The sequence below is a fragment of the Saccopteryx bilineata genome, chromosome X, assembly GCF_036850765.1.
Source record: "Saccopteryx bilineata isolate mSacBil1 chromosome X, mSacBil1_pri_phased_curated, whole genome shotgun sequence".
In the NCBI taxonomy this organism is placed as follows: Eukaryota; Metazoa; Chordata; class Mammalia; order Chiroptera; family Emballonuridae; genus Saccopteryx; species Saccopteryx bilineata.
Window position 1 is genome coordinate 141,116,112 of NC_089502.1, and position 24,117 is coordinate 141,140,228.

The 24,117-nt window shown below is 50.2% G+C and overlaps 1 protein-coding gene across 2 annotated transcripts in view; it reads right to left on the reverse strand.

Annotated features, from left to right (window-relative positions):
• Positions 1-24,117, reverse strand: part of WWC3 (WWC family member 3) — a 111,371-nt gene that overhangs the window by 4,576 nt on the left and 82,678 nt on the right. Inside the window, exons 9-22 of one of the 2 annotated variants that reach the window (XM_066248910.1) lie at positions 20,857-21,099; positions 20,330-20,419; positions 18,932-19,497; positions 13,792-13,909; positions 12,603-12,677; positions 11,774-11,860; positions 10,527-10,719; positions 9,100-9,327; positions 8,525-8,676; positions 7,207-7,372; positions 3,612-3,776; positions 2,607-2,699; positions 508-735; positions 95-222 (exon numbers count right to left, since the gene is read on the reverse strand). In XM_066248910.1, the coding sequence (XP_066105007.1) occupies positions 95-222; positions 508-735; positions 2,607-2,699; positions 3,612-3,776; positions 7,207-7,372; positions 8,525-8,676; positions 9,100-9,327; positions 10,527-10,719; positions 11,774-11,860; positions 12,603-12,677; positions 13,792-13,909; positions 18,932-19,497; positions 20,330-20,419; positions 20,857-21,099 (2,532 nt within the window). Of the gene's footprint in view, positions 1-94; positions 223-507; positions 736-2,606; positions 2,700-3,611; positions 3,777-7,206; positions 7,373-8,524; positions 8,677-9,099; positions 9,328-10,526; positions 10,720-11,773; positions 11,861-12,602; positions 12,678-13,791; positions 13,913-18,931; positions 19,498-20,329; positions 20,420-20,856; positions 21,100-24,117 lie in introns of both variants that reach the window. The other variant, XM_066248909.1, reaches the window with a different exon arrangement.

Sequence of the window (24,117 nt, forward strand, 5' to 3'; positions counted from 1 at the left end):
GTGGGGATTCCTGTTTTGTGGTTTTCTCAAGTTTCTGTAGTGACAAAGGTCTGGCAGCGCAGCACGGGCAAGCGAGGCCTGTGGCCCTCCCTACCTGAAGGTCTGCACCTGGATGGGCTCCTTATGGTTCTGCCCACGCAGCTGGCAGACGCCCTTGGAGGCCTTCTTCAGCATCTTCTCAGCTGCCTGTTCTTGATGGAAGTCAAGTTTGGTCTGTCTTGTCTGGAATGGCCACATTGGAGGAACAAGACACTTTACTTCCAGGTTTAAAAAGAATGAATGAAGCCATGCCCAGCTCCCAGAACCCAGAGGGGAGAGAGGCCTGCCCCATCCACTCCCCAAGGGAATCTTCAGGGTCCCTGGGGTCTGCCTCACAGACACAGGACGGAGCAGGACCCCCCCCCCCGAACAGCCCAGCCCAAAGCAGGAAGGGGGAGTGGTGGCAGAGGGTCGGCAACCCTCCTTTCAGCCCCTGCACAGCAGCGACAACCAGCCCAGGCCGCCTACCTGCCGTTCTGCTTCCTTCAGCAGACTCCGGAATCGCTCGTCCCGCAGCACCCAATGCGGGAGGTCAGTCTGGCCGCGGAGCTGAGCATCTTCCAGCCGCTGCCGCAGCTCACGGAGGGTGCAAACCTCCTCGTTCAGCTGCCTCTGCCGGGTCCTCGAAGCCTGGAGGTCCAGCTCCAGGTCCAGGGAGGTGCGGGCCATGAGCTCCGCCAGGGAAGACCTGCAGGACTGCAGAGGACCACACCATGAGCACACACGAACCAGGTGCACGGGCACCGTGCAGCCAGCAAGCTCCGGCCTTTCAGAACGTTCTTCCGTGATTAATGAACGCAAGGGAAGCAGTTATTGCAGACATATTTCTCTTTGTGGGACTGAATGTTTAAAAAAATTAAAACAGAAACAAAAACCCCATAGATTTGGTGGAGATTAATTTAAATCTCTGGTTCCATATCAACTCAGTGACAGCAAATCGTTTTCTTTAATGATTACTTATGTATTTGCAAAAATGTGGAGAGACAGGCCCTCTCATACGGAGCTGGTAAGATAAAAAATGGGCACGATTGTTCTGAAGTGCTATTTCACAACATATCAAACCCCCAAAATTTGCATTTTCTTTAGTTCTGAAATGCATTTTCACTTGCATTTGAAAGGCACAACTGATGACATACAAAAGTCAAATTAAGGTTCATGACTCAAAAAAAAATCCCTAAACATATAATGAGAAGGAACTTATTAAATAAACTACAAGACCAAAATGCAATGTAATCATTGTAAAAATTTGACAAGCTATTAATATAGAAAAATCTTAATAATCCACTGCATAGGAAGGAAAACATGTCATAAACCATACAACTACTTTTTGTTTAAAATTTCTCGTCGGCCCAGTGTGTGGAAGTCTCAAGTTCAGGGCACACAGGAGAAGTGCCCATCTGCTTCTCCAACCTGGGATGCTGAGGACCTCAGGTTTAAAACCCGAGGTCGCTGGCTTGAGCGCAGGTTCACTCACTTGAGCATGGGAACACAGACATGACACTATGGTCACTGACTTGAGCCCAAAGGTCACTGACTTGAAGCCCAAGGTCACTGGCAAGGGGTTACTCGGTCTGCTAAAGCCCCCAGTCAAGACAAGGCACATATGAGAAAGCAATCAATGAACAACTAAGGAGCCGCAACAATGAGTTGATGCTTCTCCTCTCTCTCCCTTCTTGTCTGTCAGTCCCTGTCTGTCCTTCTATCTCGTTCTTGCTTAAAAAAAAAAAAGGCGGCCCTGGCCAGTTGGCTCAGCGGTAGAGCGTCGGCCTAGCGTGCGGAGGACCCGGGTTCGATTCCGGCCAGGGCACACAGGAGAAGCGCCCATTTGCTTCTCCACCCCTCCGCCGCGCTTTCCCTCTCTGTCTCTCTCTTCCCCTCCCGCAGCCGAGGCTCCGTTGGAGCAAAGATGGCCCAGGCGCTGGGGATGGCTCTGTGGCCTCTGCCCCAGGCGCTAGAGTGGCTCTGGTCGCAAATGGCGACGCCCAGGATGGGCAGAGCATCGCCCCCTGGTGGGCAGAGCGTCGCCCCTGGTGGGCGTGCCGGGTGGATCCCGGTCGGGCGCATGCGGGAGTCTGTCTGGCTGTCTCTCCCTGTTTCCAGCTTCAGAAAAATGAAAAAAATAAATAAATAAAAAAAATAAAATAAAATAAAAAAAAAAGGCAGCAAAACTTTGTAAGGTGGCAAGTGGGTAAAGAAAGGAGAACTGCAGAGTCGTCCTATGGAGAAGAACGTTATATGAGAAAAAAGAAATTTTCTAAACTACATATTCCCGTCAAAAAAGAATCTCTATGTGAAATAGTTGATTGTTTATGACTTTATCATATTTGAAAATGTAAAGAACATGAATTACCTTATACCATACATAGATCACGTTATTACCTTAGGAAATTAAGAAATATGGGTAACATTTTGACATCATTATGTTTTTAAATGTTTTATCTAAGTAAACAAGGAAATAAATATATTACCTTTTAATCAATATTACCTAAAAGATGACCTTCTTTAAGGTTTGTAAAACTAACTCCCAGGGTAAGCGCAGACTCCATGTTACCTTACGTGGCACACACCTGCTTATAGCGAAGGGTCCGTCTTTCCAAAGTGTTTCGGACAAAGGGGGACTTCCGGGGCAATGTAGAACTGTCACTGTCACTACGATAAAGCTGCATCAAAAAAGAATGAGGGTCAGAAACACTTTCTCAGAAATTCAGTATTCTTCCTCTCTGTACTCTGAATTGGATTATTTTCTTTCTCCTCATATGCACTCAAATGTATTTATGAATTGAAGTGATTTTACCGAGACTCCTGGTTTCAGTTAAAACAAAACCTACACACGACTTTTAAGTAAAACGAAAGACAAAAACACAAAAACAAACCAAATAAGCAAACCAACACCTCCCACCCCAACCCAGCCCTTCTCCGGTCCATCAACCAAACCACAGGAACTTTCCAGGCAAATCAGGTCAACAACATTGCTGTCCAATAGATAGCAATGGTGACTGCATACGACGGGGATGCTCGTGAACGCTGAGGGTGGAGCCCAGGCACCGGCCTTCGGTGAAGGCGCCGACCTGACTGCACTGCCAGCGGCAGCCAGGCCTGAGAAGCAGCCAGGGCCTCCTGCCATCGCCTGTGGGCGCGAACGGACACCTGGGGAGTCGGAGCCCCCGCCCGAGCGTTCAGGGCTGCCGTCCTCCCCGGGACCTCCAACACAGCCATGCTGCAGGACTTCTAACCCCGCAGCGACTCAACGTGCCAATCCCAACCCCACTCGGGACAGTCCCTATTTCCATTTGTTATTTCTGAGCCTGACGGAGCAATGAGTCACCCTGCTTCCTGACCACAAGTCAGTGCGCCACAACACTGGAAGTCTGGCAGGGCATGTGTCAGAATCCACATGACAGGCGGGGACGCAACCAGCACGCATTTCACACCCACAAGAGTATGCTGTTCACTCATTGCGATTAGTCGTGAGAACACGTGTTTTGGTATAAAGCATAAAAATCAAAACACAACTAAGAGGGAAAAAAGGAAAGCTGTGGGGTTCTTTTGGTAGCAGAAGAGTTCTAACTTACTCTGCAAACATACTGGCTTCGTGCCCCGGGTGAGAAAGTCTGGGAACGGACGATCGTGCTGCTGCGGACGAAAGGCGACCCGCGAGCCCTGCGGCCGGCCCGTTCCTTCGGGAGACCGGCTAGTTCTTCTGGGAAGAGGTCTTCTGTGTTGGTTTCTTTGTCAACCTAGACAGTGATTCATTTATTAGCATGACCTTCTAGACTACATCAATAAACTCTGCATACATAACCATGCCCTCGCCTTCTCTACTTGGGCGTCGATTTCACAGTTAACATCCAAAATTGAATTTCTGATCTCCTCCAACCCCTCTTCCTCTGACAAGGATCTGTACTTGCCATTTTTCATGAAAAAACAAAAAACAAAACTCTTTGTTTTATCCTGGACTCAGCTTTTTGCACACCCTGTATCTGGTCTAAGACCAAAGCCTGTTGGCTCTATATCCAAGATTACGCATGTTATGACCACCTGTCACCAACCCTCCACCTGGGTCACCGTAGACTTGTGCCCGTTAGTGCAGAAGGTGTCTCACCCACATCCCTGATTCCATGCCCGCCCCCTTCAAGTTCCTCTCAACACAGCACCCGGGAGACCCTGCTAAAAGGGAAGTCAGACACAGCCATGTCTCTCCTGAGAGTATACCCAACCAGGAGTCCGCCACTGAGCAAGGGAAGGGCGTGGAGCTGCTCCAACCTGATCGGTAACAAAAAGAACTCAGCAAATTCCTTCCATGGAGGGAGTCACGTACACCCTCTAACAGTCCCAATTACTAAGATAAATGATTACAGAGGGCAGAGCCTGTTCTTTCTACATCCTGATAAAGGTTTCAAAATAATTGCTTCCAGACCCATTCCCATGACTCTCTGACTCCAGATACTTGATGACCCTACCTTATCTGTACATTCCTTCCCCGACTCAGAGCTGTTTCCGTGAATATATAGGAACGCACGAAAACTGCTGACGCAGAGCTGTCCGCCCGTGTCCTTTTGCCTATATAAGCACCCCTCGCCCCCTCGCCTAAAGTCGGACACTGTCCCAAGGCTTCTTGGAGTTCTGTTCTCGGGCACATCTTCAGTTAGGCCCGCAGAAAAAGTCTTTTCTTAAATCTTCAATGGTTCAAGTCTACTTTTCATTAACAAAACAAAAAATAAAAACCTGCATCTGAATGTTCACAGCATTATTCAAAAAGCCAAAATGTGCAAACAGTCCGAACGGGCAGTGTGGACGAATGAGCAGATAGATAAAGGAAACAAGGTAGGCCACGCAAGGGAGTCCTCCTGGCCTATGAACAGGGCTGCAGCCCTCGCAGACACCGTAGCGTGCGTGAACCTGGAAACATCCGGCTGAGAGAGAAGCCAGACACAAAGGGCCGCAGAGCGCATGTGCTATTGACACGAAGCGTCCAGAGCAGGCATACCCGTAGAAACAGGAAGCAGAATGGCTACTGCCAGGGGGTGTGAGAGAAGGAATGGGAACTGACTGCTAACGGGCACAGGGCTTTATTTTGGGGTGGTGGCAGTGTTTGGAATCAGACAGGGGTGGTGGTAGCACAACACTGTGAATATACTCAATGCCACTGAACTGTTCATGTCAATAAATTACTTTAGAAAAAAAATCGACAAAAATACCATAAGTCAGATCATGTCACCCCTGGACTCAAACACTCTATCAGTTTCCTAACTGTCTTAGAAAAAAGGTGAGAGTCCTGCGTGGGCCCTATATGATCTGTCCCTTCACTTCTTCGATCCCCAGCTCCAAGTCCCCCTGCTCCCATGACCCTCCAGGGCATGCACCAGAGGCTTCCTCTTCCTGGACACACACACAAGGCTCCTGGGCCTTCTTCCTTAAGGTGTTGGCTCAAAAACCACCTTCTCCATGAGGTTCCATGACCTTTCTTTTTTATTGTAACAAACACATACATGAAATGTACCGTCTTAAGCATTTTGCAGTGTACAGTTCAGTAATGTCAAATATGTTCACATTGTTGTGAAACAGATCTGTAAACTTTTTCAGCTTCCCAGACGGAAACTCTGTGTGCACTGAACTCTAACTCCCTTCTCCTTTCTCCCAGCCCCAGCTCCCAGCACCTACCTCCCGCCTCTACAAACTTAACTACTCTAAGAACCTCAAATCAGTGCAGTCACACAGTATTTGTCCTTCTGTGACTGGCTTATTCCACTTGCCACAATGTCTTCAAAGGTCATCCACTCGTAGCATATGATGTGATTTCCTTTCTAAGGCTAATATTTTATTGTACACATATATATTTTCTTTATTCATCCATGGACACCTGGGTTGGTTCCACCTCTTAGCTACTGTAAATAATGCTGCTACGAACACGGCTTTGCAAATACCCCTTGGAGCCCAGCTTTTCAGATATATATCCAATAGCAGGATTGCTAGATCATATGGTAGTTCGGCTTAATTTTTTGAGGAACCTCCATACTGTTTTCCACAGTAGCTCCACCATTTTACAATCCTGATCTTGCTAAAATGCAAATGCAGATTTAGATTTCTAAATGTAAATCCTTTCTAAGATGGCCAATCTTTCTCAGATGGAAGCCTGCTTCTCTAGCATCTTAGCCACGAGCAGCGCCGTGACTCCCAGACCAGGCCGGCCCTAGCTTGCCTCCCCTCAGGGCAGAACTGTCCCTGTTTTCTCCACTGTCGCCTCACAATGCCGAGCACCTACCCACAGAAACAGAGAATGCTAACTCACTATCAGGGAGTCTAGGTGAAGGGTTATGCAGGTATTGGTTGTATTGTTCTAGCAACTTTTCCATAGATTGAAAGTGTTTTAAAATGAAAAACTGGAGGAGTGGGACACACCAGACCGGCCCTCACAGTCTGCCCCCCCAGTCTGGGCCCCGACACCCCTCAGAAGCGCTTTCTGCATGGTGGCCGGGCTGCCGAGGGGGTGAGGTCAGGGGCCACAGCAACAAAACATTTGGATGAGCTGAACATCTGAGGACAAAGTTTCAATACAGCACTGATACAATATCCTCCAACTGCACTGGTTCACTTAGACACTTGTTACTGCAAGCCTGAAAGATGACCTCCCTGAAAATATGATGGTGGACACAACTGAAGTCAGGTGGACAGAAGGGGCAGAGGGTGCTTCACTGTTCTCGACGTCCCGAAGGGAGAAAAGCAAGTGTCCAAAATTGTGGGACCCCTGGCACAGCCTGTGCTACAGGCGGCCCTGGAGATGGGACTGGGTCATCACGAGATGGCATGTGAAGGTTTCAGTAAAAGCCAACTCATTTTAATTACTGTTGTCCTTTCTTTCTAATTTAAAGGTGACAAACATGTCCCCTTGCCGATCTTCAGCCTGTCTGTGCTCTGCCTCCACTCTCAAACAGCGCCTTCACTATTGCCCCTAAGCCAACAGTGCACTTCCCATGACCAAGGCCCCCGGGGCTGTAAGTCAGCCATGCCTGTCGTCCCCTCCTGTGCCCCGAGCTTATCAGCTTCAGCTTCCCTCAGCCCTTCTCCCTGCCCACTCCCTCTGCTTCACCTGAAGGGTGGGCCCTGCTCTCCTGCCAGTGCCACAAAGTGTCCGGGGGTCCCAGAAATCCCTTGCCCTTTCCTACTTACCTTCAGAGGAGAGGGCTGGGCTTTCTCCGGGTTGTACGGATCCGCCTGGGCCGCAAACAGCTGTCCGTGGACGGAGTTGACGCCGCCGCAGTAAGGCTCTGGGTGCGGGGGGCTGGTCTGCGTGCAGCTGCTGCAGCCGCTGTCCACCGAGTCAGCCTGCCAGCTCCTACAGGTGACATTGCAAAAGCCCCCAAAATGCTCACCCAAAGGAACAGGTCACTGCTGTGTCTAGAGCACAGGAGCAGAGACACCCAACATCCGCTTTCAACCTTTGCACACAGTTGCTTTTCTTATACAAATGCACTTATGTTTTCCAGGGGAGACAACGCTATGAGGACCTTCATGAAGAGGCTTTGCCTATCTTTATCACCCGGTTGCACCTGCTGAAGATGCCAGAACCCCCCCCCCCCCCGCCTCTCCCAGCTTCCTGCTTGGCCCTGAACATAATACTGTTCCCCTTGGCCATGAACTTCCCTCCATAAAAGAAATTCCTCTCTCAAATAAATCCACAGAGAGCTACAAGAAAAAGTGGGAAGCTTCGGAAATATGACACTCTACGGAAAACTGTGGAAGTAAAGCATATGAAAACGCCTCTGGAATGAATCAGATAGAAGCCAATTCACTCGAGGTGCTGGTCATCAGAATCACTCCTCTGTGGCAGGTGAGTATGTACTAAGTCAAGGGTTCACCAACAGGCCGCTTCAGCAAAGCGGAAAGGGACATCACACGGTTCCATTTAGATGAAATGCCCAGACTAGGCAAATCCACAGAGACAGCCGGGAGATTAGGCAGCTGCCAGGGGCTGTAGGGCAAAGGAATGGGGGTGAAGGCTAATGGGTATGGGGTTTCCTCTTGGCCTGATGAAAACTGATTGTGGCGAGGGTGGCACAACTCTATGACTGTGCTGAGAAACCAGCGAACTGTCCACTTTAAATGGCTGGATTGTATGGTAGGTAGATTATATCTCAATACAACTGTTAAAAAAAACTTAAAGGAACCTTATTGTATTCACTCCTGGCACAGTGGAGTCATTCAATAGTCCCGCTCTTTAAGAGAAATCCCGGGACAGGAGGAGAAGGTGAAAAGCCTACACGGAGAGCAGGGGCACAGAGGCCAGAGCACCGCCTGCATCCAGACTGGCACTCGTTTCGCCATGAGAGCCCCGACTGCAAAGGAGCACCCAGCACACTCCACAGAGGGAGGGAGAGAAAAGCAGCTTGCATCCAGACACAGCTGCCCCCAGGGCCACGGCTGACTGACAGAGTGATGCCCCGTCCCCACCGACAGGCCCAGCGGCCGCCCGCTGCAGAGGCCTCACCGCTCGGACACGGCCTCAGCCTGTTCCTCCTTCCGCTCCAGGTCCAGGATCTCCTCCTCTGTGAACTCCAGCTTGATGCGCTCCTCGGCTAGCTCTCTCTCCACTGCCTGCAGCTGTGCCGTGGTCCGTGCCAGCAGCACTGTCACCGCATCCTGCAGGAGCACGAGGCCTGTATGAGGGTGCGCCCAACCGCCAGGGGGCCCCCCACAGGGAAGGGGCCCTCCCCTGGGCTGGGAGCCATTTGTGGCCACACTAGAGTGGGACGAAGGCCACCCCACTGTTAACAGCAAGACAGGAATGGGGCTTCTCCTGGAGCTGAGGACCCAAGTTAAAACCAACATGACACGATCATGAACCCATTTATGTTAAGAAAGCACTGTCATGAATGGCTGTGCACCTCTATGTATGTTCCATTTTATATGTTCTGTTTCTACGACTCCCCTTGAAACTGCTGATTCACCACTGCATTCTAAGATGAAGTCCATGCAAAGGAGTCCCAGAGGACCTCCCCAGCGAAAGCCAGTCTCACATCCAGGGAGCGATAGCGAGCTGCTCCATGGGCCAGACTCACGCACCGTCTTCCCGGGGACAGAGGCTGCAGCCATGGCGGCGGCAGTGGCGGCGGCAGCAGCGGCGGCGGCGGCGGCAGCAGCATGCATGGGCTCCCGGGAACCGCTTCTCTCGGCCGGCTGGCTCTCCCTTGCCCTGGGCAGCTCGGGACTAGTGAACACCTGAACCGGGTACCAGCGCAGCTGCATTTCACTCAGACTGTTACAGTCAGCCAAGTTAATCTGAGCAATGCCCTGAATGGTGTTTAAAAAAGCATAACAGACACTGAGTGATTTCACCGTAACAACCAACGGGAACCCTCTAACATAATGGTAGTTAACCTGGTCCCTACCACCCACTAGTGGGCACTCCAGCTTTCATGGTGGGCAGTAGCGGAGCAACCAAAGTATAAATAAAAAGATAGATTGAAATAGAATAAGTTGTTTTATAAAGATTGATTCTGCCAAACTTAGCGAAAATCTGACATAAAGTACTTGGTAAATAATTATTATTATATGCTTTCACTTGCTGTCACTCTGCTTTGTAAATTTTATAAAGTAAAGTTACTTCCCTACTTTATAAATCACCATTACTGTGGAACTGGTGGCCGGTTAGAAAATTTTACTACTAACAAGAGATACAAAAGTGGGCGGTAGGTATAAAATGGTTGACTACCCCTGCTCTAACACATCAAATCAAGGTCACCCCTCAATCCTAAGCAGAACGAAGGCAGAATGTTCCACTGCCATTCAAAGGACTGCAGTAAAATGGAAGTGACCATGGAGGGCCCTAATGGGGACTGGGACAGAGGCAGGAAGGGGGGCGGCTCTGGCACCACTGGCTCCGCTCAATCAGAAAGTGCTGAGGGGAGTGGCCGAGAACCGCCAGCCTGGACAGGGCGCAGGGTCTTCCGTGTTGTGGGAGGCTGGCGCTGTCAGGAATGTTTGACATCAGAGAGGCCTGGCTAACCCTGACAATCTCTGATTCTGGCACTACACCAACCCTGGAAAGAGACCTCTCCCTCCGGCCTCCACGTCCTGGCCGGGTGTGGCTGGCCCGGACACGAAGATGAACTGGCAGAAAAACTATAGAGAATCCAGGTAAATCTGAATCGTAATAAGCAATGTTTGTTTGTTTGTTTTAAGTATCAGTATGTCCCAAATACGGAATGTGACATACTTATACTAAAAAACTATCTATGGTTTATTTTAAATTCAAATTTAACTAACTACCTTATGTTTTCATTTGCCAAACTTTCACCTCTTAGTTCACTTGACTAAAAATGGGGATCATTTAGAAGGTGTTGAATAGGAGTTTTGAAAGTGTTACTTGAGATTATATATTTAAAATAGAAAACACGTGACAATAACTGGTTCCAGCACCCCTCCCTATGCTCTCCAATACACAGACCCCTGATGGGACGGGGGCCCCCCCGGGAACACGCAGGCCATACCAGCAGTTCCTCCTGCAGCTGTGGATTCACTGAGCACACGTACAATTGAAGGGACTTCACCGTCAACATGCTTGAATGCACAGGGATTCTGAACACGTCATTAAACACCAGGGGGGCCTGGAATTCCACAGCTTTGGAGCAGTAAGTGTCCGGGGTGCTGGAGTCCAGCGACGGCAAGTAGACGCGCACGTGTCTAGAAAGACAGAGAAAGCAGACCGAGTCAGGTTCCTGGCGGCCTGCCTGATCCGCGCACAAACACACACATACACATGTGCTCCCCTCTTTGGATGCTCGTGGGGGAAACTGGCAAGTCTTCTGGAGAAAGTCCTTTTCTCAACTAAGAGTGAAGGACCTTACAGGCCCCTGGGCGTTCAGGGCAAACACACGCACACAGAAAAAGACTGCAGAGGCAGCAGTAAGGTTGAGAGGGGTCAGATGGAGGTTGTGCTCTCTTGTCTTTGTGGGAAGACATCTGCACTGATCTCCCCAAGGCCCCCGACTTCCTCTGCGAGCTCTGCCCGGCTGGCCTCTGGGGCTAACTAGGTGGCCAGCCCTGTCCGCCCCAGGACGGCAGTCAGCACACAGGGAAGGCTCAGGCACTGCTGAGTGCACGAAGTCCACCAGAGGGCGAGCCAAGCCCACGGGCCCGCAGTCACTTCCACCTGGGCCGCCCTCAAGGCCTTCAGAGGGCCAGTCTGGGGAGGGACAGAGGGCGCGCCCTCAGGCTTGAATGCATGGCTCTGTGTGCTCACCCACCGGGTCGGGACTTCCCTCCAGCAGCCGCCTTGGGTGCCCTGTTCACAGACTAGGCTGCGCCTCCCAACTGGTGACAACTCGTCTCTCCTCTGCTTCCCTTCAGACAGGGACCCCTGAGCCCGGCCACATGCCTCTTCGGGCACCTCACTGCATCACAGAGCAGAGTATGGCTTCGTCATCACCCAGCTCCGTGGCCGACGGACATTTTATGCCCAAATGTAGCCAATAACGGGCACTTAGCACTCTCTTGGTATCCCCACAGCATGTAACTAGCCCGGCTCCGTTAACTTCGTCTGCCTCAAATAATAAAGCAGACTCTTTTTAAAACTTTCAGCCCTGGTTTTAAAAAACTGACAGTCCCTGCTTTTACTGTAAATTCCAGTTCCGCACCGACCACTGCACCCTCCCAAACTGCCGGCGGAGCAGCGGGCGGCGCCGCAGCGGCGGGAGGCCTGCTGTGGGACAAGGCCCGCACTGGAACAGGGCCTTACATTTTGCAGTCTTCCTTCACGACCAGCCCGGCCAAGTTCTTCAGCTGGAGCACGTTCACGAGTAGACATTCGCTGCCACCGTCATGCCTAGAAAATAAAATACTAATTCATACAAGGTGTATGAATGCTTCTGACCGAACTACAGTAGTGGCCCGCAATCGAGAATGATTCTCCCTGGGGAACACATGCAACGTCTGGAGACAGTCTGGGGAGAGGACGTGCACTAGCACCTGGTGGGTGGAGGACAGAGACGCCGCTCAACACCCCACAGTGCACAGGACAGCCCCACCACAAAGAAAATCTGGTCCCAAATGTCACTGGTACCAACACTGAGAAACCCTCAACTGGAATGACAAGAGTGAGCGAAAGAAAACTTGGCAAGTGAACATCCTGCCTTACTAGTCTGAACACTAGTGAAACTGTGACTAGAAACCAAAAAGGCACACATTGCAAACCAGCGGCTTACTGGGTTACTCACTCTGGGGAGCGGGGCAGACCTGCTATCTATCTCCAGTGTAGCAGACAGAGTCAAGTTCAAGTTCGCGCAGAAATGTGCTTGACCTTCCCCAATAGCCCCACCTTGCCAGGGGCTTCGGATGCCACCGTGTGACCCAAACCCCCAGCTCCATGGGGTGACACTCCCTCCACCTGTGTCTCCTCACCCGAGACTGCTGTAGCAGACGAGGGGAGGGGGTATCAAAGCCAGAGCAGCCCCTGACCCTGCAGCTCCCTCTACCCCTCCTGGCCTGGCACAGGGTGTGTCACCAGGAGGCCTGGTCTACAGCTCCATTTGCTTTACAAGCAGCACGGAGGGGTCTCCTGCACTCACCAAAACCCGACGTGGATCTGGGGCCCTTCGATAACGCAGGTGTCTCCGTGCGCGGCCTCGTCGGCATCCTCACTCCTGAGCACAGGGAAAGTCACGGGGTTACTCCGCAGGCAGAGAGGACCGCACAGGCTCTCTCATGTTTGGGATGCTTCGTAACAAGGGGCGCTTTATCAAATTGCAACATAAGTAAATAAATTCTTCAAGTGACCGCAAGGGCACAGCAGGTCCCTGGGTCCATGATGCATCTCACTTGGTACCTGTCTATGAACTGTTATGTTTTAGAAAATAACTCTGCATACCTTTCAAAACCACATGTGATATTCAGGACAAAGCTCAAAAATGAACTTCTAAAAACTGCAATAAGTGAGACGAAACAATGATGGTAAAGGTATCAAATAAAAAAGAAAAGACTGCCATTTTCACAATGGCGCAGTGGATAGAGCGTCGGACTGGGATGCGGAAGGCCCAGGTTCGAGACCCCGAGGTTGCCAACTTGAGCGCGGGCTCATCTGGTTTGAGCAAAGCTCACCAGCTTGGACCCAACGTCACTGGCTCAAGCAAGGGGTTACTCAGTCTGCTGAAGGCCCACAGTCAAGGCATGTATGAGAAGGCAATCAGTGAACAAGTAAGGTGTTGCAATGCACAACGAAAAACTAATGATTGATGCTTCTCATCTCTCCGTTCCTGTCTGTCTGTCCCTGTCTATCCCTCTCTCTGACTCTCTCTGTCTCTGTAAAACAATAAATTAAATTAAATTAAAAAAAAGACAGCCCAAATCCTGAAAGATGTGTCATTGCACAGCAGTGTCTGTGGCCAAGGGAAGGAGGCGATTCGTGTCTAATGAGCACCCTTCCCAGATAAGTGGGCCGAGCAGCTCGCTCGCCTGCATTCACCTTTCCCTGCTCCACTCGACTTCAGCTTTAAACCCACAGGGTCAGAGAGAGAAGCTGTGCTAGGACCACGGGACAGGGACGGCCTCCAAACAGCACACAGGAGCCAGGGCAGTGTCCTTTGTAGGTCGCTAAGGCCCACCTCCCACACGGACAGAAGCCAGAAAAATACCCACCCCTCGGCACACACCAAGTCTCAGTATGTGGAAGTCTCCTTATCATGGGCCCCTTTTGTGCTTACCAGTAGCACTGTGGCACGGCTGCTTAAGGAGAAGGAGGTAATAAAATCAGCCTCTAACCTTTTGGTTGGAGGTTCAAATACCCCGCTGTCGCTGGCTAGTGAGTAATCGGACAGGCAGGCAGACACGCGGCGTGCTCTCCTCTCCAACCTCCTGGCACTGTCTTCTCGGAGAGTCACTGCTACAAATAAGAGACACGCTGGGGTCAGGAGGAGACAGCACAGGAGGCCAGGGACAGTGGGGCCAAGAAACGAACATCTAAGAGCACAGACACGGTCACTCTGGTCCAGAGACACACCCCTATGTACATGCATTTAAATACACTGTATCGACTTCTCTTTAAACACTGAAAAATGGAAGAAATACAGTTCTGGCTACTCTTTAAAAGTTCCTTAAACTGTTATAAATCTCTTTTCACTTCTAGATGAGAGTAGAGAAGGTGGGGCAATGGTGGGGAACCCCTTCAATCGCACTTTGAGAGTCTGTCACACTCAGAAGACCAGGAAAGACATGTTACCCCAAATGAAGACAGCAGCGGAGCTCTCTGCGTGGGGATAGGTATTTTTCATTTCCTGCTTTCTTCCCTGTTTTATGCAATAAACATATACTAGTGTTTTATAATCAGAAAACAAAATTCTTTTTTAAGTTGTCTAAATAAACCCTAACAAAATGCAGTGACTTTCAAGCCGGAGAACACAACTGAACCCAGACCCAGCCTGCGAAAACAAGTCCTTTGAGCATCTGTCCATCTAGTTGTAATATCCTCTTCAGCAGTCCAGGTTTGCTTCCAGAATGGCTTTCCTAGGAACAAAAATAAGCTACTGTTTCTAGGAAGCTTATTTTTGTCATATATCTATTTTAATCAAGAGCCAAAGATAATCACTGACATCTTTCCTTTCACCATTTCCTCACCTGTTTCTACTCCTTCCCTCAGAGCACCAAGTTCCTTTTAACAAACCCATAAACACCAGGCACGCTGTCTTCCTGCAGCACGTGTGAACATGGACCTGGGCACCTCAATGCTTTCTAGAGTGGGTTCTGGGGTAGAGCAGGGGGAAACACAAAGCCCCCAACCGAGCCTGGCTCTGGCGTGGGTGCCTCTTGTCGCCGGGCAGGTCCCCTGCTGTTGCTGTGCTTTTCTTCAGCCATCTAAGCTCTAGAAACGAAAAATCTAGATATCTGCGCACCTCCAAGTTGAAGGGAATGGCAAGTCCACCTATGACCATCTTCCTTTTCAACCAAATCCCTCTTCACGCACCAGTTAAATCCGAACACTTTCACTAACACACTGAACAGATGGGGGCTGTGGTCCTTGGTCCCACAATCTCAGCTGCAGACAAAAGCTGACCTGCCAAAGGCCTGTGGTGCCAAACCTGGGGACTAGCAGCTCCCCCTCCAGTCAAGGCCATGAGCCACCTCCAATCTGGGGTGACTGGGGGCACCTACTCTCAACTTGTAGATCAGAATTCCCAAGTCCAGCCGTTCTTGTCACCCCTGCTATCTGGAAGGACCCAAAGTCTCCAGTCCTGAACTACAGATAGAAACCCTCGGTTTAATGCACGATCCCCGCAAACGAAAACTGCTAGTTCACTCCCAGCCCTGAAACTCAGCATGGCTCCAACAAGGCCTTGCATTCTTTTAAGAGGATGACACTGTGCAAGTAAGCACTTCCAGTTAGCCTGAAGGTGTGACTCTGACAAAGTTTTTCTCTCACTGCAAGGAAGGTGGAGGAAGAGACAAAGGCAATGAAGGAAGTACTCCTCGGTGACTCCAGACTCAGCCGCTGAAACCACAGAGCAGCTGCAAGCAGAGCTGATGGGACAAAGTGCGGTCAGCACTTGTCCTGGGGGAGAAAAAAAGCACACAGCAAACACCCGCCACGGGCCCCACCCGGGCTTTGAGGCAACGAGATGGGCCTGGGAGCAATGGCAATGAGTCAGGATTAACAACCTTCCAGGCATTTTTACATCTCTGACCTTTTCACCATTAAAGGCAGACAGACTGACACACATACATTGAGACCTAAGGACATCAACACTGCTTGACAAAGAGGAAGATACAGTGAAAATCACACTGTAAACCAGCGGTTCTCAAACTGTGGGATTTCCAATGGCTTTAGGCGACCCCTGTGTTTTGGTCGTTTGACCCCTGCCGGGTCGCGACAGGTTGAGAACCGCTGCTGTAAACAAAGCTGCCACCTAGCATGCTAAAATAATTAAAGTCATTAAAAATCTGGGGAGGAAATATATAGAAGAAGGAAGACCTCAAACTTTTAGAAAAGTTCTTGCTTACACAACTTTAGTAGGCAGGATAAACATTAATGTTGAAATAATAATGATATAATTGCTGAACTCTGTTAAAGTACAACTATGAGATGTGCGTCTTGGCCACACCCGACCATCCTGAACACATGGGGTCATTGCACAAAGACGTGCCACAGCCTGAGAAACAAGGTGAAGGAGAGTTCCAAGGTCACTTACAGTGGGCGTTTCTGTCGAGTGGCATGAGAGAAGAGATAAAAAAAAAAAAACAACACACACACCAAGTGAAAAAACTACAGAATTTAAGCCAACAATTTTAAACACAGTATGAATGCAATAAAAACATTAAGGAATAGATAAGCAAAGTCCAGGTTTTCATGGATTTAGATTAGCAAATACCAATGGGAAATAAAAAATTTTAATTATTTCAAAATGATGACACAGTTGACTTTCAAAATTCAGGGAAGATAAAGCTGCAGTAACAAAAACTATGTAAAGAATGTTACAGATTACAATCTAATGCTGCCCTGCGTGCTCTGCTTCTGCGCCCTCAGACACGACAGAAGAAATTATATCCTAGGGCTTGACTTATAGGTCTGGGCAAGTCTGATTTTTATCTTACCAAAACTTTATCTAACTAAAATGTTTCTGAGGTCAAACTTAGGGTGTACTGTCCCTAACCAGGCTGGAATGGAAAGTCCAGGGAACTACGTGACCTTGGGCTTCATAAATGAAGGGTAGGGTAACATAGTAAGCGCTAAGATCCTCAGCAATTTGATGAAGCGACGATGACTCTGGGCTCGGGCTACCCACAAGCATCAAGGGAAGCAAGGAGTCACCCTGTAGTATCTGTGACAAAAGTTGGTTACCCACCTCAGCCTTCTCGGAGCACCCACCAGGACCCATTTACCAGGTCAATTATTTCTAGTTGTAAGAATCCAAGTCAACTGACAGTGTCATGCAGTAATACACCACCAGGTGGCAGTATGTGGCCAGAGCATCTGCAAATACCTTTCAGTCTAAGAAATTTAAAGCATTTTAATATTGGCCACAAAGGGGAAAGGAAAAATTAAGAAATCAGGACCAGAAATTAAGTCAACTCTTCTCTTTCCCATCCTGTCTTTCCCCTGGCCTAAAAGGGCCATTGGGTCTTCTGTGGATTTTCTGCATAATGAGACTGATACTCCTGTATCTCAACCTTTAAAGAAAGGTTGGCATGGAGGGCAGGGGCAGAGGAGACTTAAGGAACAGATGTGCACTTCAGTCCTCACTGTGTATTTTCTTTAGGGAATGAAAGGAGTAAACATGGAGCCCTGTACCTGCGATTATAGAGAAAACAAAGTGAAAGATCGCCTGTGTATGTAAATTACAAACACTGTGTCTGAGATACGGAAGGTGTTAAAGACACAAAATGAGAGATGCCCCAAAACTCCAGGGCTGCCTCTGAACATGATGGGTCTCTAGTTAAATAGGTGCGTGTTAACAGACACTATTATATACATACCTATTGTAACCAGCATGGTTATATATTAAAAACTCACGGGTAAAAAACGGTGGTGAATGGAAGAGCCCGTAAAGATCACCTCATTTAAGGGCAGGGAAGCTATGACAGCCACAAGCAGGATGTGCTCGAGGTCACCCAGCTACCAGCTCAACAGAGCAGGAAGCGAAACAGAATCTGGGTCTCTAAGCTACAAGTCCGGAGCTATTTGCAATACACCACCTTGCTTTTGTATCCGTGTTTCATTTCTACCCTTTGCTGCTAAACCAGTCAGCAGTGCGCGAGCAGGACTTCTCGGCCTCAGCACTACTGACCGGGCTGGATGGGTCTGGGGCCAGGTGGAGGGTGGGGGTGGGGGTCCTCAGCACTGCAGGGCATTGCGCAGCGTCCCTGGTCTCTGCCCACTACATGCCAGGAGCACATCCCTGCCAGACCCCTCAGCTGCGAAAACCAAAAATGTCTCCACACATTGCCAAGCATCTCCCGGGGGGCCAAACACCCGTTGTCATCCACTATGCTATACAAAATGATATGGTGCTTACCTAATAGAACACCTAAAGCAGTTTTGTTGTGCAAATCCCACTTAATTAAATGGGGTGAACCTCAGGAACCAGATGCCTTGTTCTTGATCTTTTCCCAAACCTGAGAAAGTTCAAGTTGTTGGAGGCTGGCTCACAAAAGCAGGTAGCTCAAGATAAGGGAAGTTGAAGCCCTGCTTTGTGCATAAACCATCGGCCGAATATTCTAGAACTACAGCTTGGTTTTCCACGTGGGCTACACACTGACATCCTAACACCAAGTAGAAGTTGAATTAACAGTGACTGCATGAAGTTCCCCGTGGCTATGTTTCTCGATTTGAAGACCACCGGTAGAAATGACTGACGCTTACCAGCACGTCTTTTGAAATTATACCAATTACTTTCATTTCCACTTCTGATAGAATTACATCCTGAAAAAATTCAAGGATGAAGAAGTGAAGTCAAAAAGACAAAAGAAGTAGAGATTTCCCCGGGCTACAGGCAGACACCAGCCCACAAGCAGGTGTGAGGCGGCACAGGGAACATTCCATCCAGACACGCCCCAGAGAGCTCACTGAGGCTGCAGCACCCCTCTATCAGCCTCTGAATGTGGACGGCTGTGTGGTTCTTCCTCCCATTTCTAACAATTCAGCACACCGTGAAAACAAGCCAAACACCTGGGAAAGGCACCTTCGCCCATTTCAATGACCCTTCCAGGACACAGCCAGGAAGGACCCAATGAGAGCACTGGCGCCCTCCTCATCCTAGCAATGGTCTCTCCTAGCAATGGTCCCAGATTTAAAGGTCACCATCTCACTGAAGAGCCTGTTGGCTTCAGTGCCCTTACACACAATTTCTTCCCCGAATGTGAAGCCTTCCTCCCGGGACCAGGAAACCCCAAAGACCTTGTCAACACTTACTTGTACCAGTGGCAACAGCAGCCAGCTGGGGTCCCCGCTCGCGAGGTCCATCCCCGTCCCCGGGGAATGCGTGCGGCGGAAGGGCAGCGGCGGCTGGCACATCTTCCTCGCCCACAGCGGAGGCCTGGGCCCGCAGTCTGTCTAGGGCGCCCAGGCCTGGCACCTCCAAACTGTCCCCCAGCGGGGCCAAGGGCGAATCCCGAGAGGCTGGGAGGAAGGGCGTGTCCAAGGGCGAACTTGGAGGAGACAGGGAGGACAGGGAGGAGCGGGAGGACAGAGAAGCTAGAGACTGGGGCGTGTCCAGGGAGCGCCTCTGCTTGTGGAAGCCAGAGGGGCCCTGGGGGTCTGAGAAGGGGACATCCCGTCCCAGGGAGTCGAAGGGAATCAGATCAAAGCGCAAAAGCTGGCTGCATTCGGCGTCGGGTTTGTCGTACTGTGGCAGACCATAGATGTCAGTAAAGCTGACGGAGCTCAAGGAACCCCGGCTGGAGGCCAGCGAACCCCGGCTGGAGGCCAGGGACCCACGGCTGCTCCCCGAGGACACCGTCAGGGTGCTGGCAGACAGGCTGAAACGAGAGAGCCCGCGCCCTTAGGACAGCAGCCCGGAGAGCAGCGCTGGCGCCCTGCTGTTGGTGGCGAGGCTCAGCGGCCAGTCTGCTCCCAAGGGAACAGAGTCCTGCCTCAGGCTCCCGTGCGCCAGAGCATTCCTTTAAACACCCACGAGCACGCGGGTAAGGCGCGTTCGCTGATACTTCCTTTGAATGCTGGCAGAGAGCAGTAGTTGACATCAAGGAGTCATGCACGAGTTCAAGGTCTGGCTCAAAGGCGGACCAGCGGAGTCCACGCGGTCAAGTTACTCGCCCGTCTTGAGCTTCCCACTCTCACTGGGGCTGCGACAAAAACACTTCCTATTCCTGGCGCTCTTATGAGAAAAACTGAGAAAATCATACATTGGAAGCCCTCACCATTATGCTTCACAATACAGTGAGTACCTGAAAACAGGAGCCTTTACTGAGCGTCCAAATCGTATTTCAAAATATCTATTACAAAAAAAAAAAAAAAAAAATGAATGTTTTTAAAAACCCAAAACAAAGCAGTCCATGTGCACGTATGTAGACGACATACACACTTCCGAAGCTGTGAATTACAAAATCCTCAGGTAGATTTGACCTCAGACTGTTATTCTGCAGCCGGATGTGGTCTCCTCGTGCCCTGAACCACGGTTAGCAGCTCCTTTCAGAAACACAATGCACCACCTCCCGCTCTGGGTTACACCCTTCAGGGCCTAGTTCTGCTGGAGAAGGGAGCTGAAGGGAGCTGTGAGGTTCACAGAGGTGTTGCTGGAACGTGACAGTCATTACCCGGGAGTGAAGGACAGCTCTCTTTAAAGGCACCTACCTTTTCAGCTGGGACTGCAGATAGGACGCTAGGCGGGTAGCTTCTTCCAGCTGCATGAGCAGACAGTTTCTTTTTTCCTGAAGGAGAATCCTGCGGGTAAGAAAACAGTCCGTCAGTGGATTTCAAAGACAGCGAGTCTTTGAAAGTCTTTGAATGTCCTTACAAGACATTCAACTATAAATTCCCCCCAAAATGATTTCAGTTTGAATGGCTAAATTCTAAAAAGCATATCTAAGTCATAAATGCCAAAATAACAGAGACGTTTTTGTCTCGCTTGGAAAGGTTCCACCAGCTCCCTGAACAGCGCCTGATACACCATCACCGCTCAGTAGGTGGGTGGGTGGGACCACAGAGGAGTGCGCAGCAGGAAAGGCACACTCTCCCCCCACCTTCTGTCTGCTTAGGGAGAAGCATGCTAGGCAGCAGCTACCCTAGCCGAGACCCTCAGAGAGGCACACAGAAGTTTTCTGATGCAGCCTCTCGATCGCTCTCCACTAGAGGCGCCCAGGAACGGCAGCCACACCCACCTCTCCGTGGCGCCCTGCACAGAGGTGGCCCGTGCGCGCTGGATCTCCTCCTCCAGGCGCCTCCGCTCCTCCTCGAGCCGGGCCACGTCCTCCACTGGCCGCCGCTGCTGGACGATGAGCTGCAGCTCCTGCAGCAGGGCCTCCTTTTCCTTGATGAGCTGCAGCCGGTCCCTGTCGGCCTCGGCCATGCCCGGCCAGGACTCGTTCTCAAGCTGGGCCAGCTGCTGCTGGATATTTGACACTCTGCAAGAAACGGAAACAGAAACATCCAGGAACTTATAAAATTGTCTTCACATGTTCTCAGCACCACCACGCTGATTCTAGAAACTCAGTCTGCTAACTAAAGACTGAAATTATTGCACTGAGTGACCCTTCAATCACGAAACTAAAGAATCTGGAAATGATATGGATAGAAATGACGTGTAAGTCCTTTGCATAATGTCCCCTGGTCTATGAGATTCAGGGTGACAGTGACCACATCGTGCTTATTTCAGAGAACTGACAAAAAGGCTGGCAGTCCTCCACACACTCATGTGCTGCTTTCAGATTTGTGGATTCCCGCGTGGTCCTGCCCCAGAGCAGGAGGGAGCTGGCTCTTTTCTCCCATCTCCCACTGCCACCATCTAAACACTGCTGGCCACGCGACAGAGGCTTCCGGCCTGCTGCCCACTCTGCCGGGCCTCCCTGCTGGTATCCACCTGTAGAAAGCACAGGGGAGACACTCACCTGTCGCAGAGCTTCCGAGTGAGGAGCCCTGAAGCCCAGCGCTCTGTGGGCAATGCCCTGCCCCAGAGACCTTGACCGTGCTTAGTCCCAGACATCATGCAGAGAACAGATGGCCGACAAAAGCTGACCGCACGGAGCAGCGAACACACACGCCAGCTCATGTATGGAAGGGTGAGGGCCAACCCTGGTGACTATGGGCATGGTGTGGCATGAACTAATCTGGGTGCAAACCAGTCAGTCACAGTAAATGTCAACACCACCATCCTCAAGGTGCAAAAATACACTCTCTCGTCACTTTCCATGTGCCTAAATGTCCATGTGTTTGCCCAACAAACAGACTGCACCACGTTTTATGTCCTGGGGTGTTGGCAAATTCAGATTAAGTAAAATAGATGTGGTTCATATTTTCAGAACATCCTTTGAAAGCAGGAGTAGAATGTTTTTAAGTTTAAGTGTGGCTAGATGTGAGTGTTATCTATTTCCGGACAGAAACAAGGATCACCGGACTTACCCTGAACGTAGCACTATGGAGGACAGAAGTGGGCACGCATGCCCAAAAACAAAATTGAAAGACTTCTCTGATGTCACAGAGTGCTGTGAGGACAGGTAAATGGCAGACGGGACTCAGTCCGGCACCATCTAAGGCTGTGGTTCTCACGGCGAAGTCCCTGCCCCACAGCCTCAGCATCACCCGGGAGCTTGTTACAGGTGCAAATTTCAAGCCTCACCCAGACCTGCTGGCGGCGACACGCTGGGGACAGGGTGAGGCATTTTGAGTCGTGACCAGCCCTCCAGGTACTTCTGATGCCCACCTCAATTGGATGCCCTCTGCTCTCAGGCAGCGTGGCCTGGTCTGGAGGCTGCGCACTGGCCTTGGGGCCCTCAGGGGCCAGCATCAGGCCCTGACGTGATGATCCTCAGCAAAGCAGGAATGGCAGGTGTGCTCCTGAGACTGCCCGTTCCTGTGCCCAGGGCACATGTCATTAATCAAAGCTGGCATCCCGCCCGCTGGGCCCGGACTTCAGAACCCTTCTCAACACCGTGCTCCTGCAGGTACCGCCAATCGACCGGCACTGGTGCACATGGTAGAGCCTGCCAACCAGCCCTGCACCAGGCCGGGCTCCTCCTAAACTAGACATGAGCACGGGGCCGGGCAACACTCCTCTTCCCGTACCAAGCCCATCAGAAAACCCGGAGTAGACAAGTTAAACATGTGCATTTTCCTCCCATCCAGTTCCCCAAGAAGGTAAAGAAAATAGTTGAACATCAGTAGCTTTATTAGACGAGTTCTCTTCTAACTTAAAACTAATTTCCTGAAAATGTGTTGGAAAATGGTGCCAAATCATGTCACTGAAAAAACTAATGACAGAGGCAGCTGAATAGGGTTAGGACTCCAACTGGGCTTAGGCGTCCACCTATGTCTAATTAGTGTAATTAAAATTTATAGCAGTCATATAACCGAAGCCCAAGGAAAATACACTCCAAGCAGACCCATAAATAAGTTTGTGCCAAATCAGACACCATACCCAATGAAAGTTTTGGAACATTCTACTGTAGGTCAGGACAAGTCAAAAGTAAGGAGTAAATATAAAAGAGATGAAAAACAAAGAACAAATCCATCGTGTCCTCATAACTTTTCATTTCCATTTAGCGGATCTGGAAGAAAGCCTGACTCCAGCTACAGTTAACCACATTACCTTGTAATATATACTAATTCTCATGCACGCACTACAAGCAGGCGTGTTTTAAAAGAACTCCTTTTGAAATTTCTGAGGTTTACACATGAGATCAAGATTCCGTTTGAGCTGGCTTCAGGTCAGCTGTCATGCTACGAGGGTTCGAGTTGCTGAGGGCGGCAGACGCAGCCAAGATCACCCTGCCCTTTCCCCAAAACCTCCAGGAACATCCACTACCAGAAAAAATACTGAGGGGGAGAGAAAGGAATTGTATGAGGGAAGAGAGGCAAAGGGCAACTTTCAAAAGGTCTGCCCACTGCACAGCTTGTGCAAAAAATATGCAGGGACGTGTGGCAAGGGACAGCCTCCGGAACAGAAACACAATCTGGACGAAGCTGACTTCATGCAGCCCATCTGGAAAAGTTGTGTGGGCTGCGCTGAGCACCAGGCCAGCATTTCTGTGCTTAAGAATAGTGCTTTTTAAAAAATAACTTCCCGATGATGCAAATGCCTGCATGTCCATCTCAGAGCCCTGTATGAATCTAGAAGAACATTGACTTCTACTGCACAATTCAATTTCTTCACCTGCGTCCACACTCTGGGTGCAGACCCCTGAAGCCTGCTCTCAGCCAGGCTGACAGGCACGTGTGTCTCCCTGCCTGTCTGTCTGTCTGCACCAGAAGCCAAAAGCTCTGGTAGGATTCCTTCACACTCCCCCAGTGATGGCCAGGATGGCTTTGCTTTGAAAACAATGTGCCTTGTCCACCACGCTGCCGGCCTGGAAACAGGCCGCACTCACTCCCGGAGCAGCTGAGTGCGCCAGGCTTGCTGGAGGAAATGGGCCTTCCGCCTAAGGCCG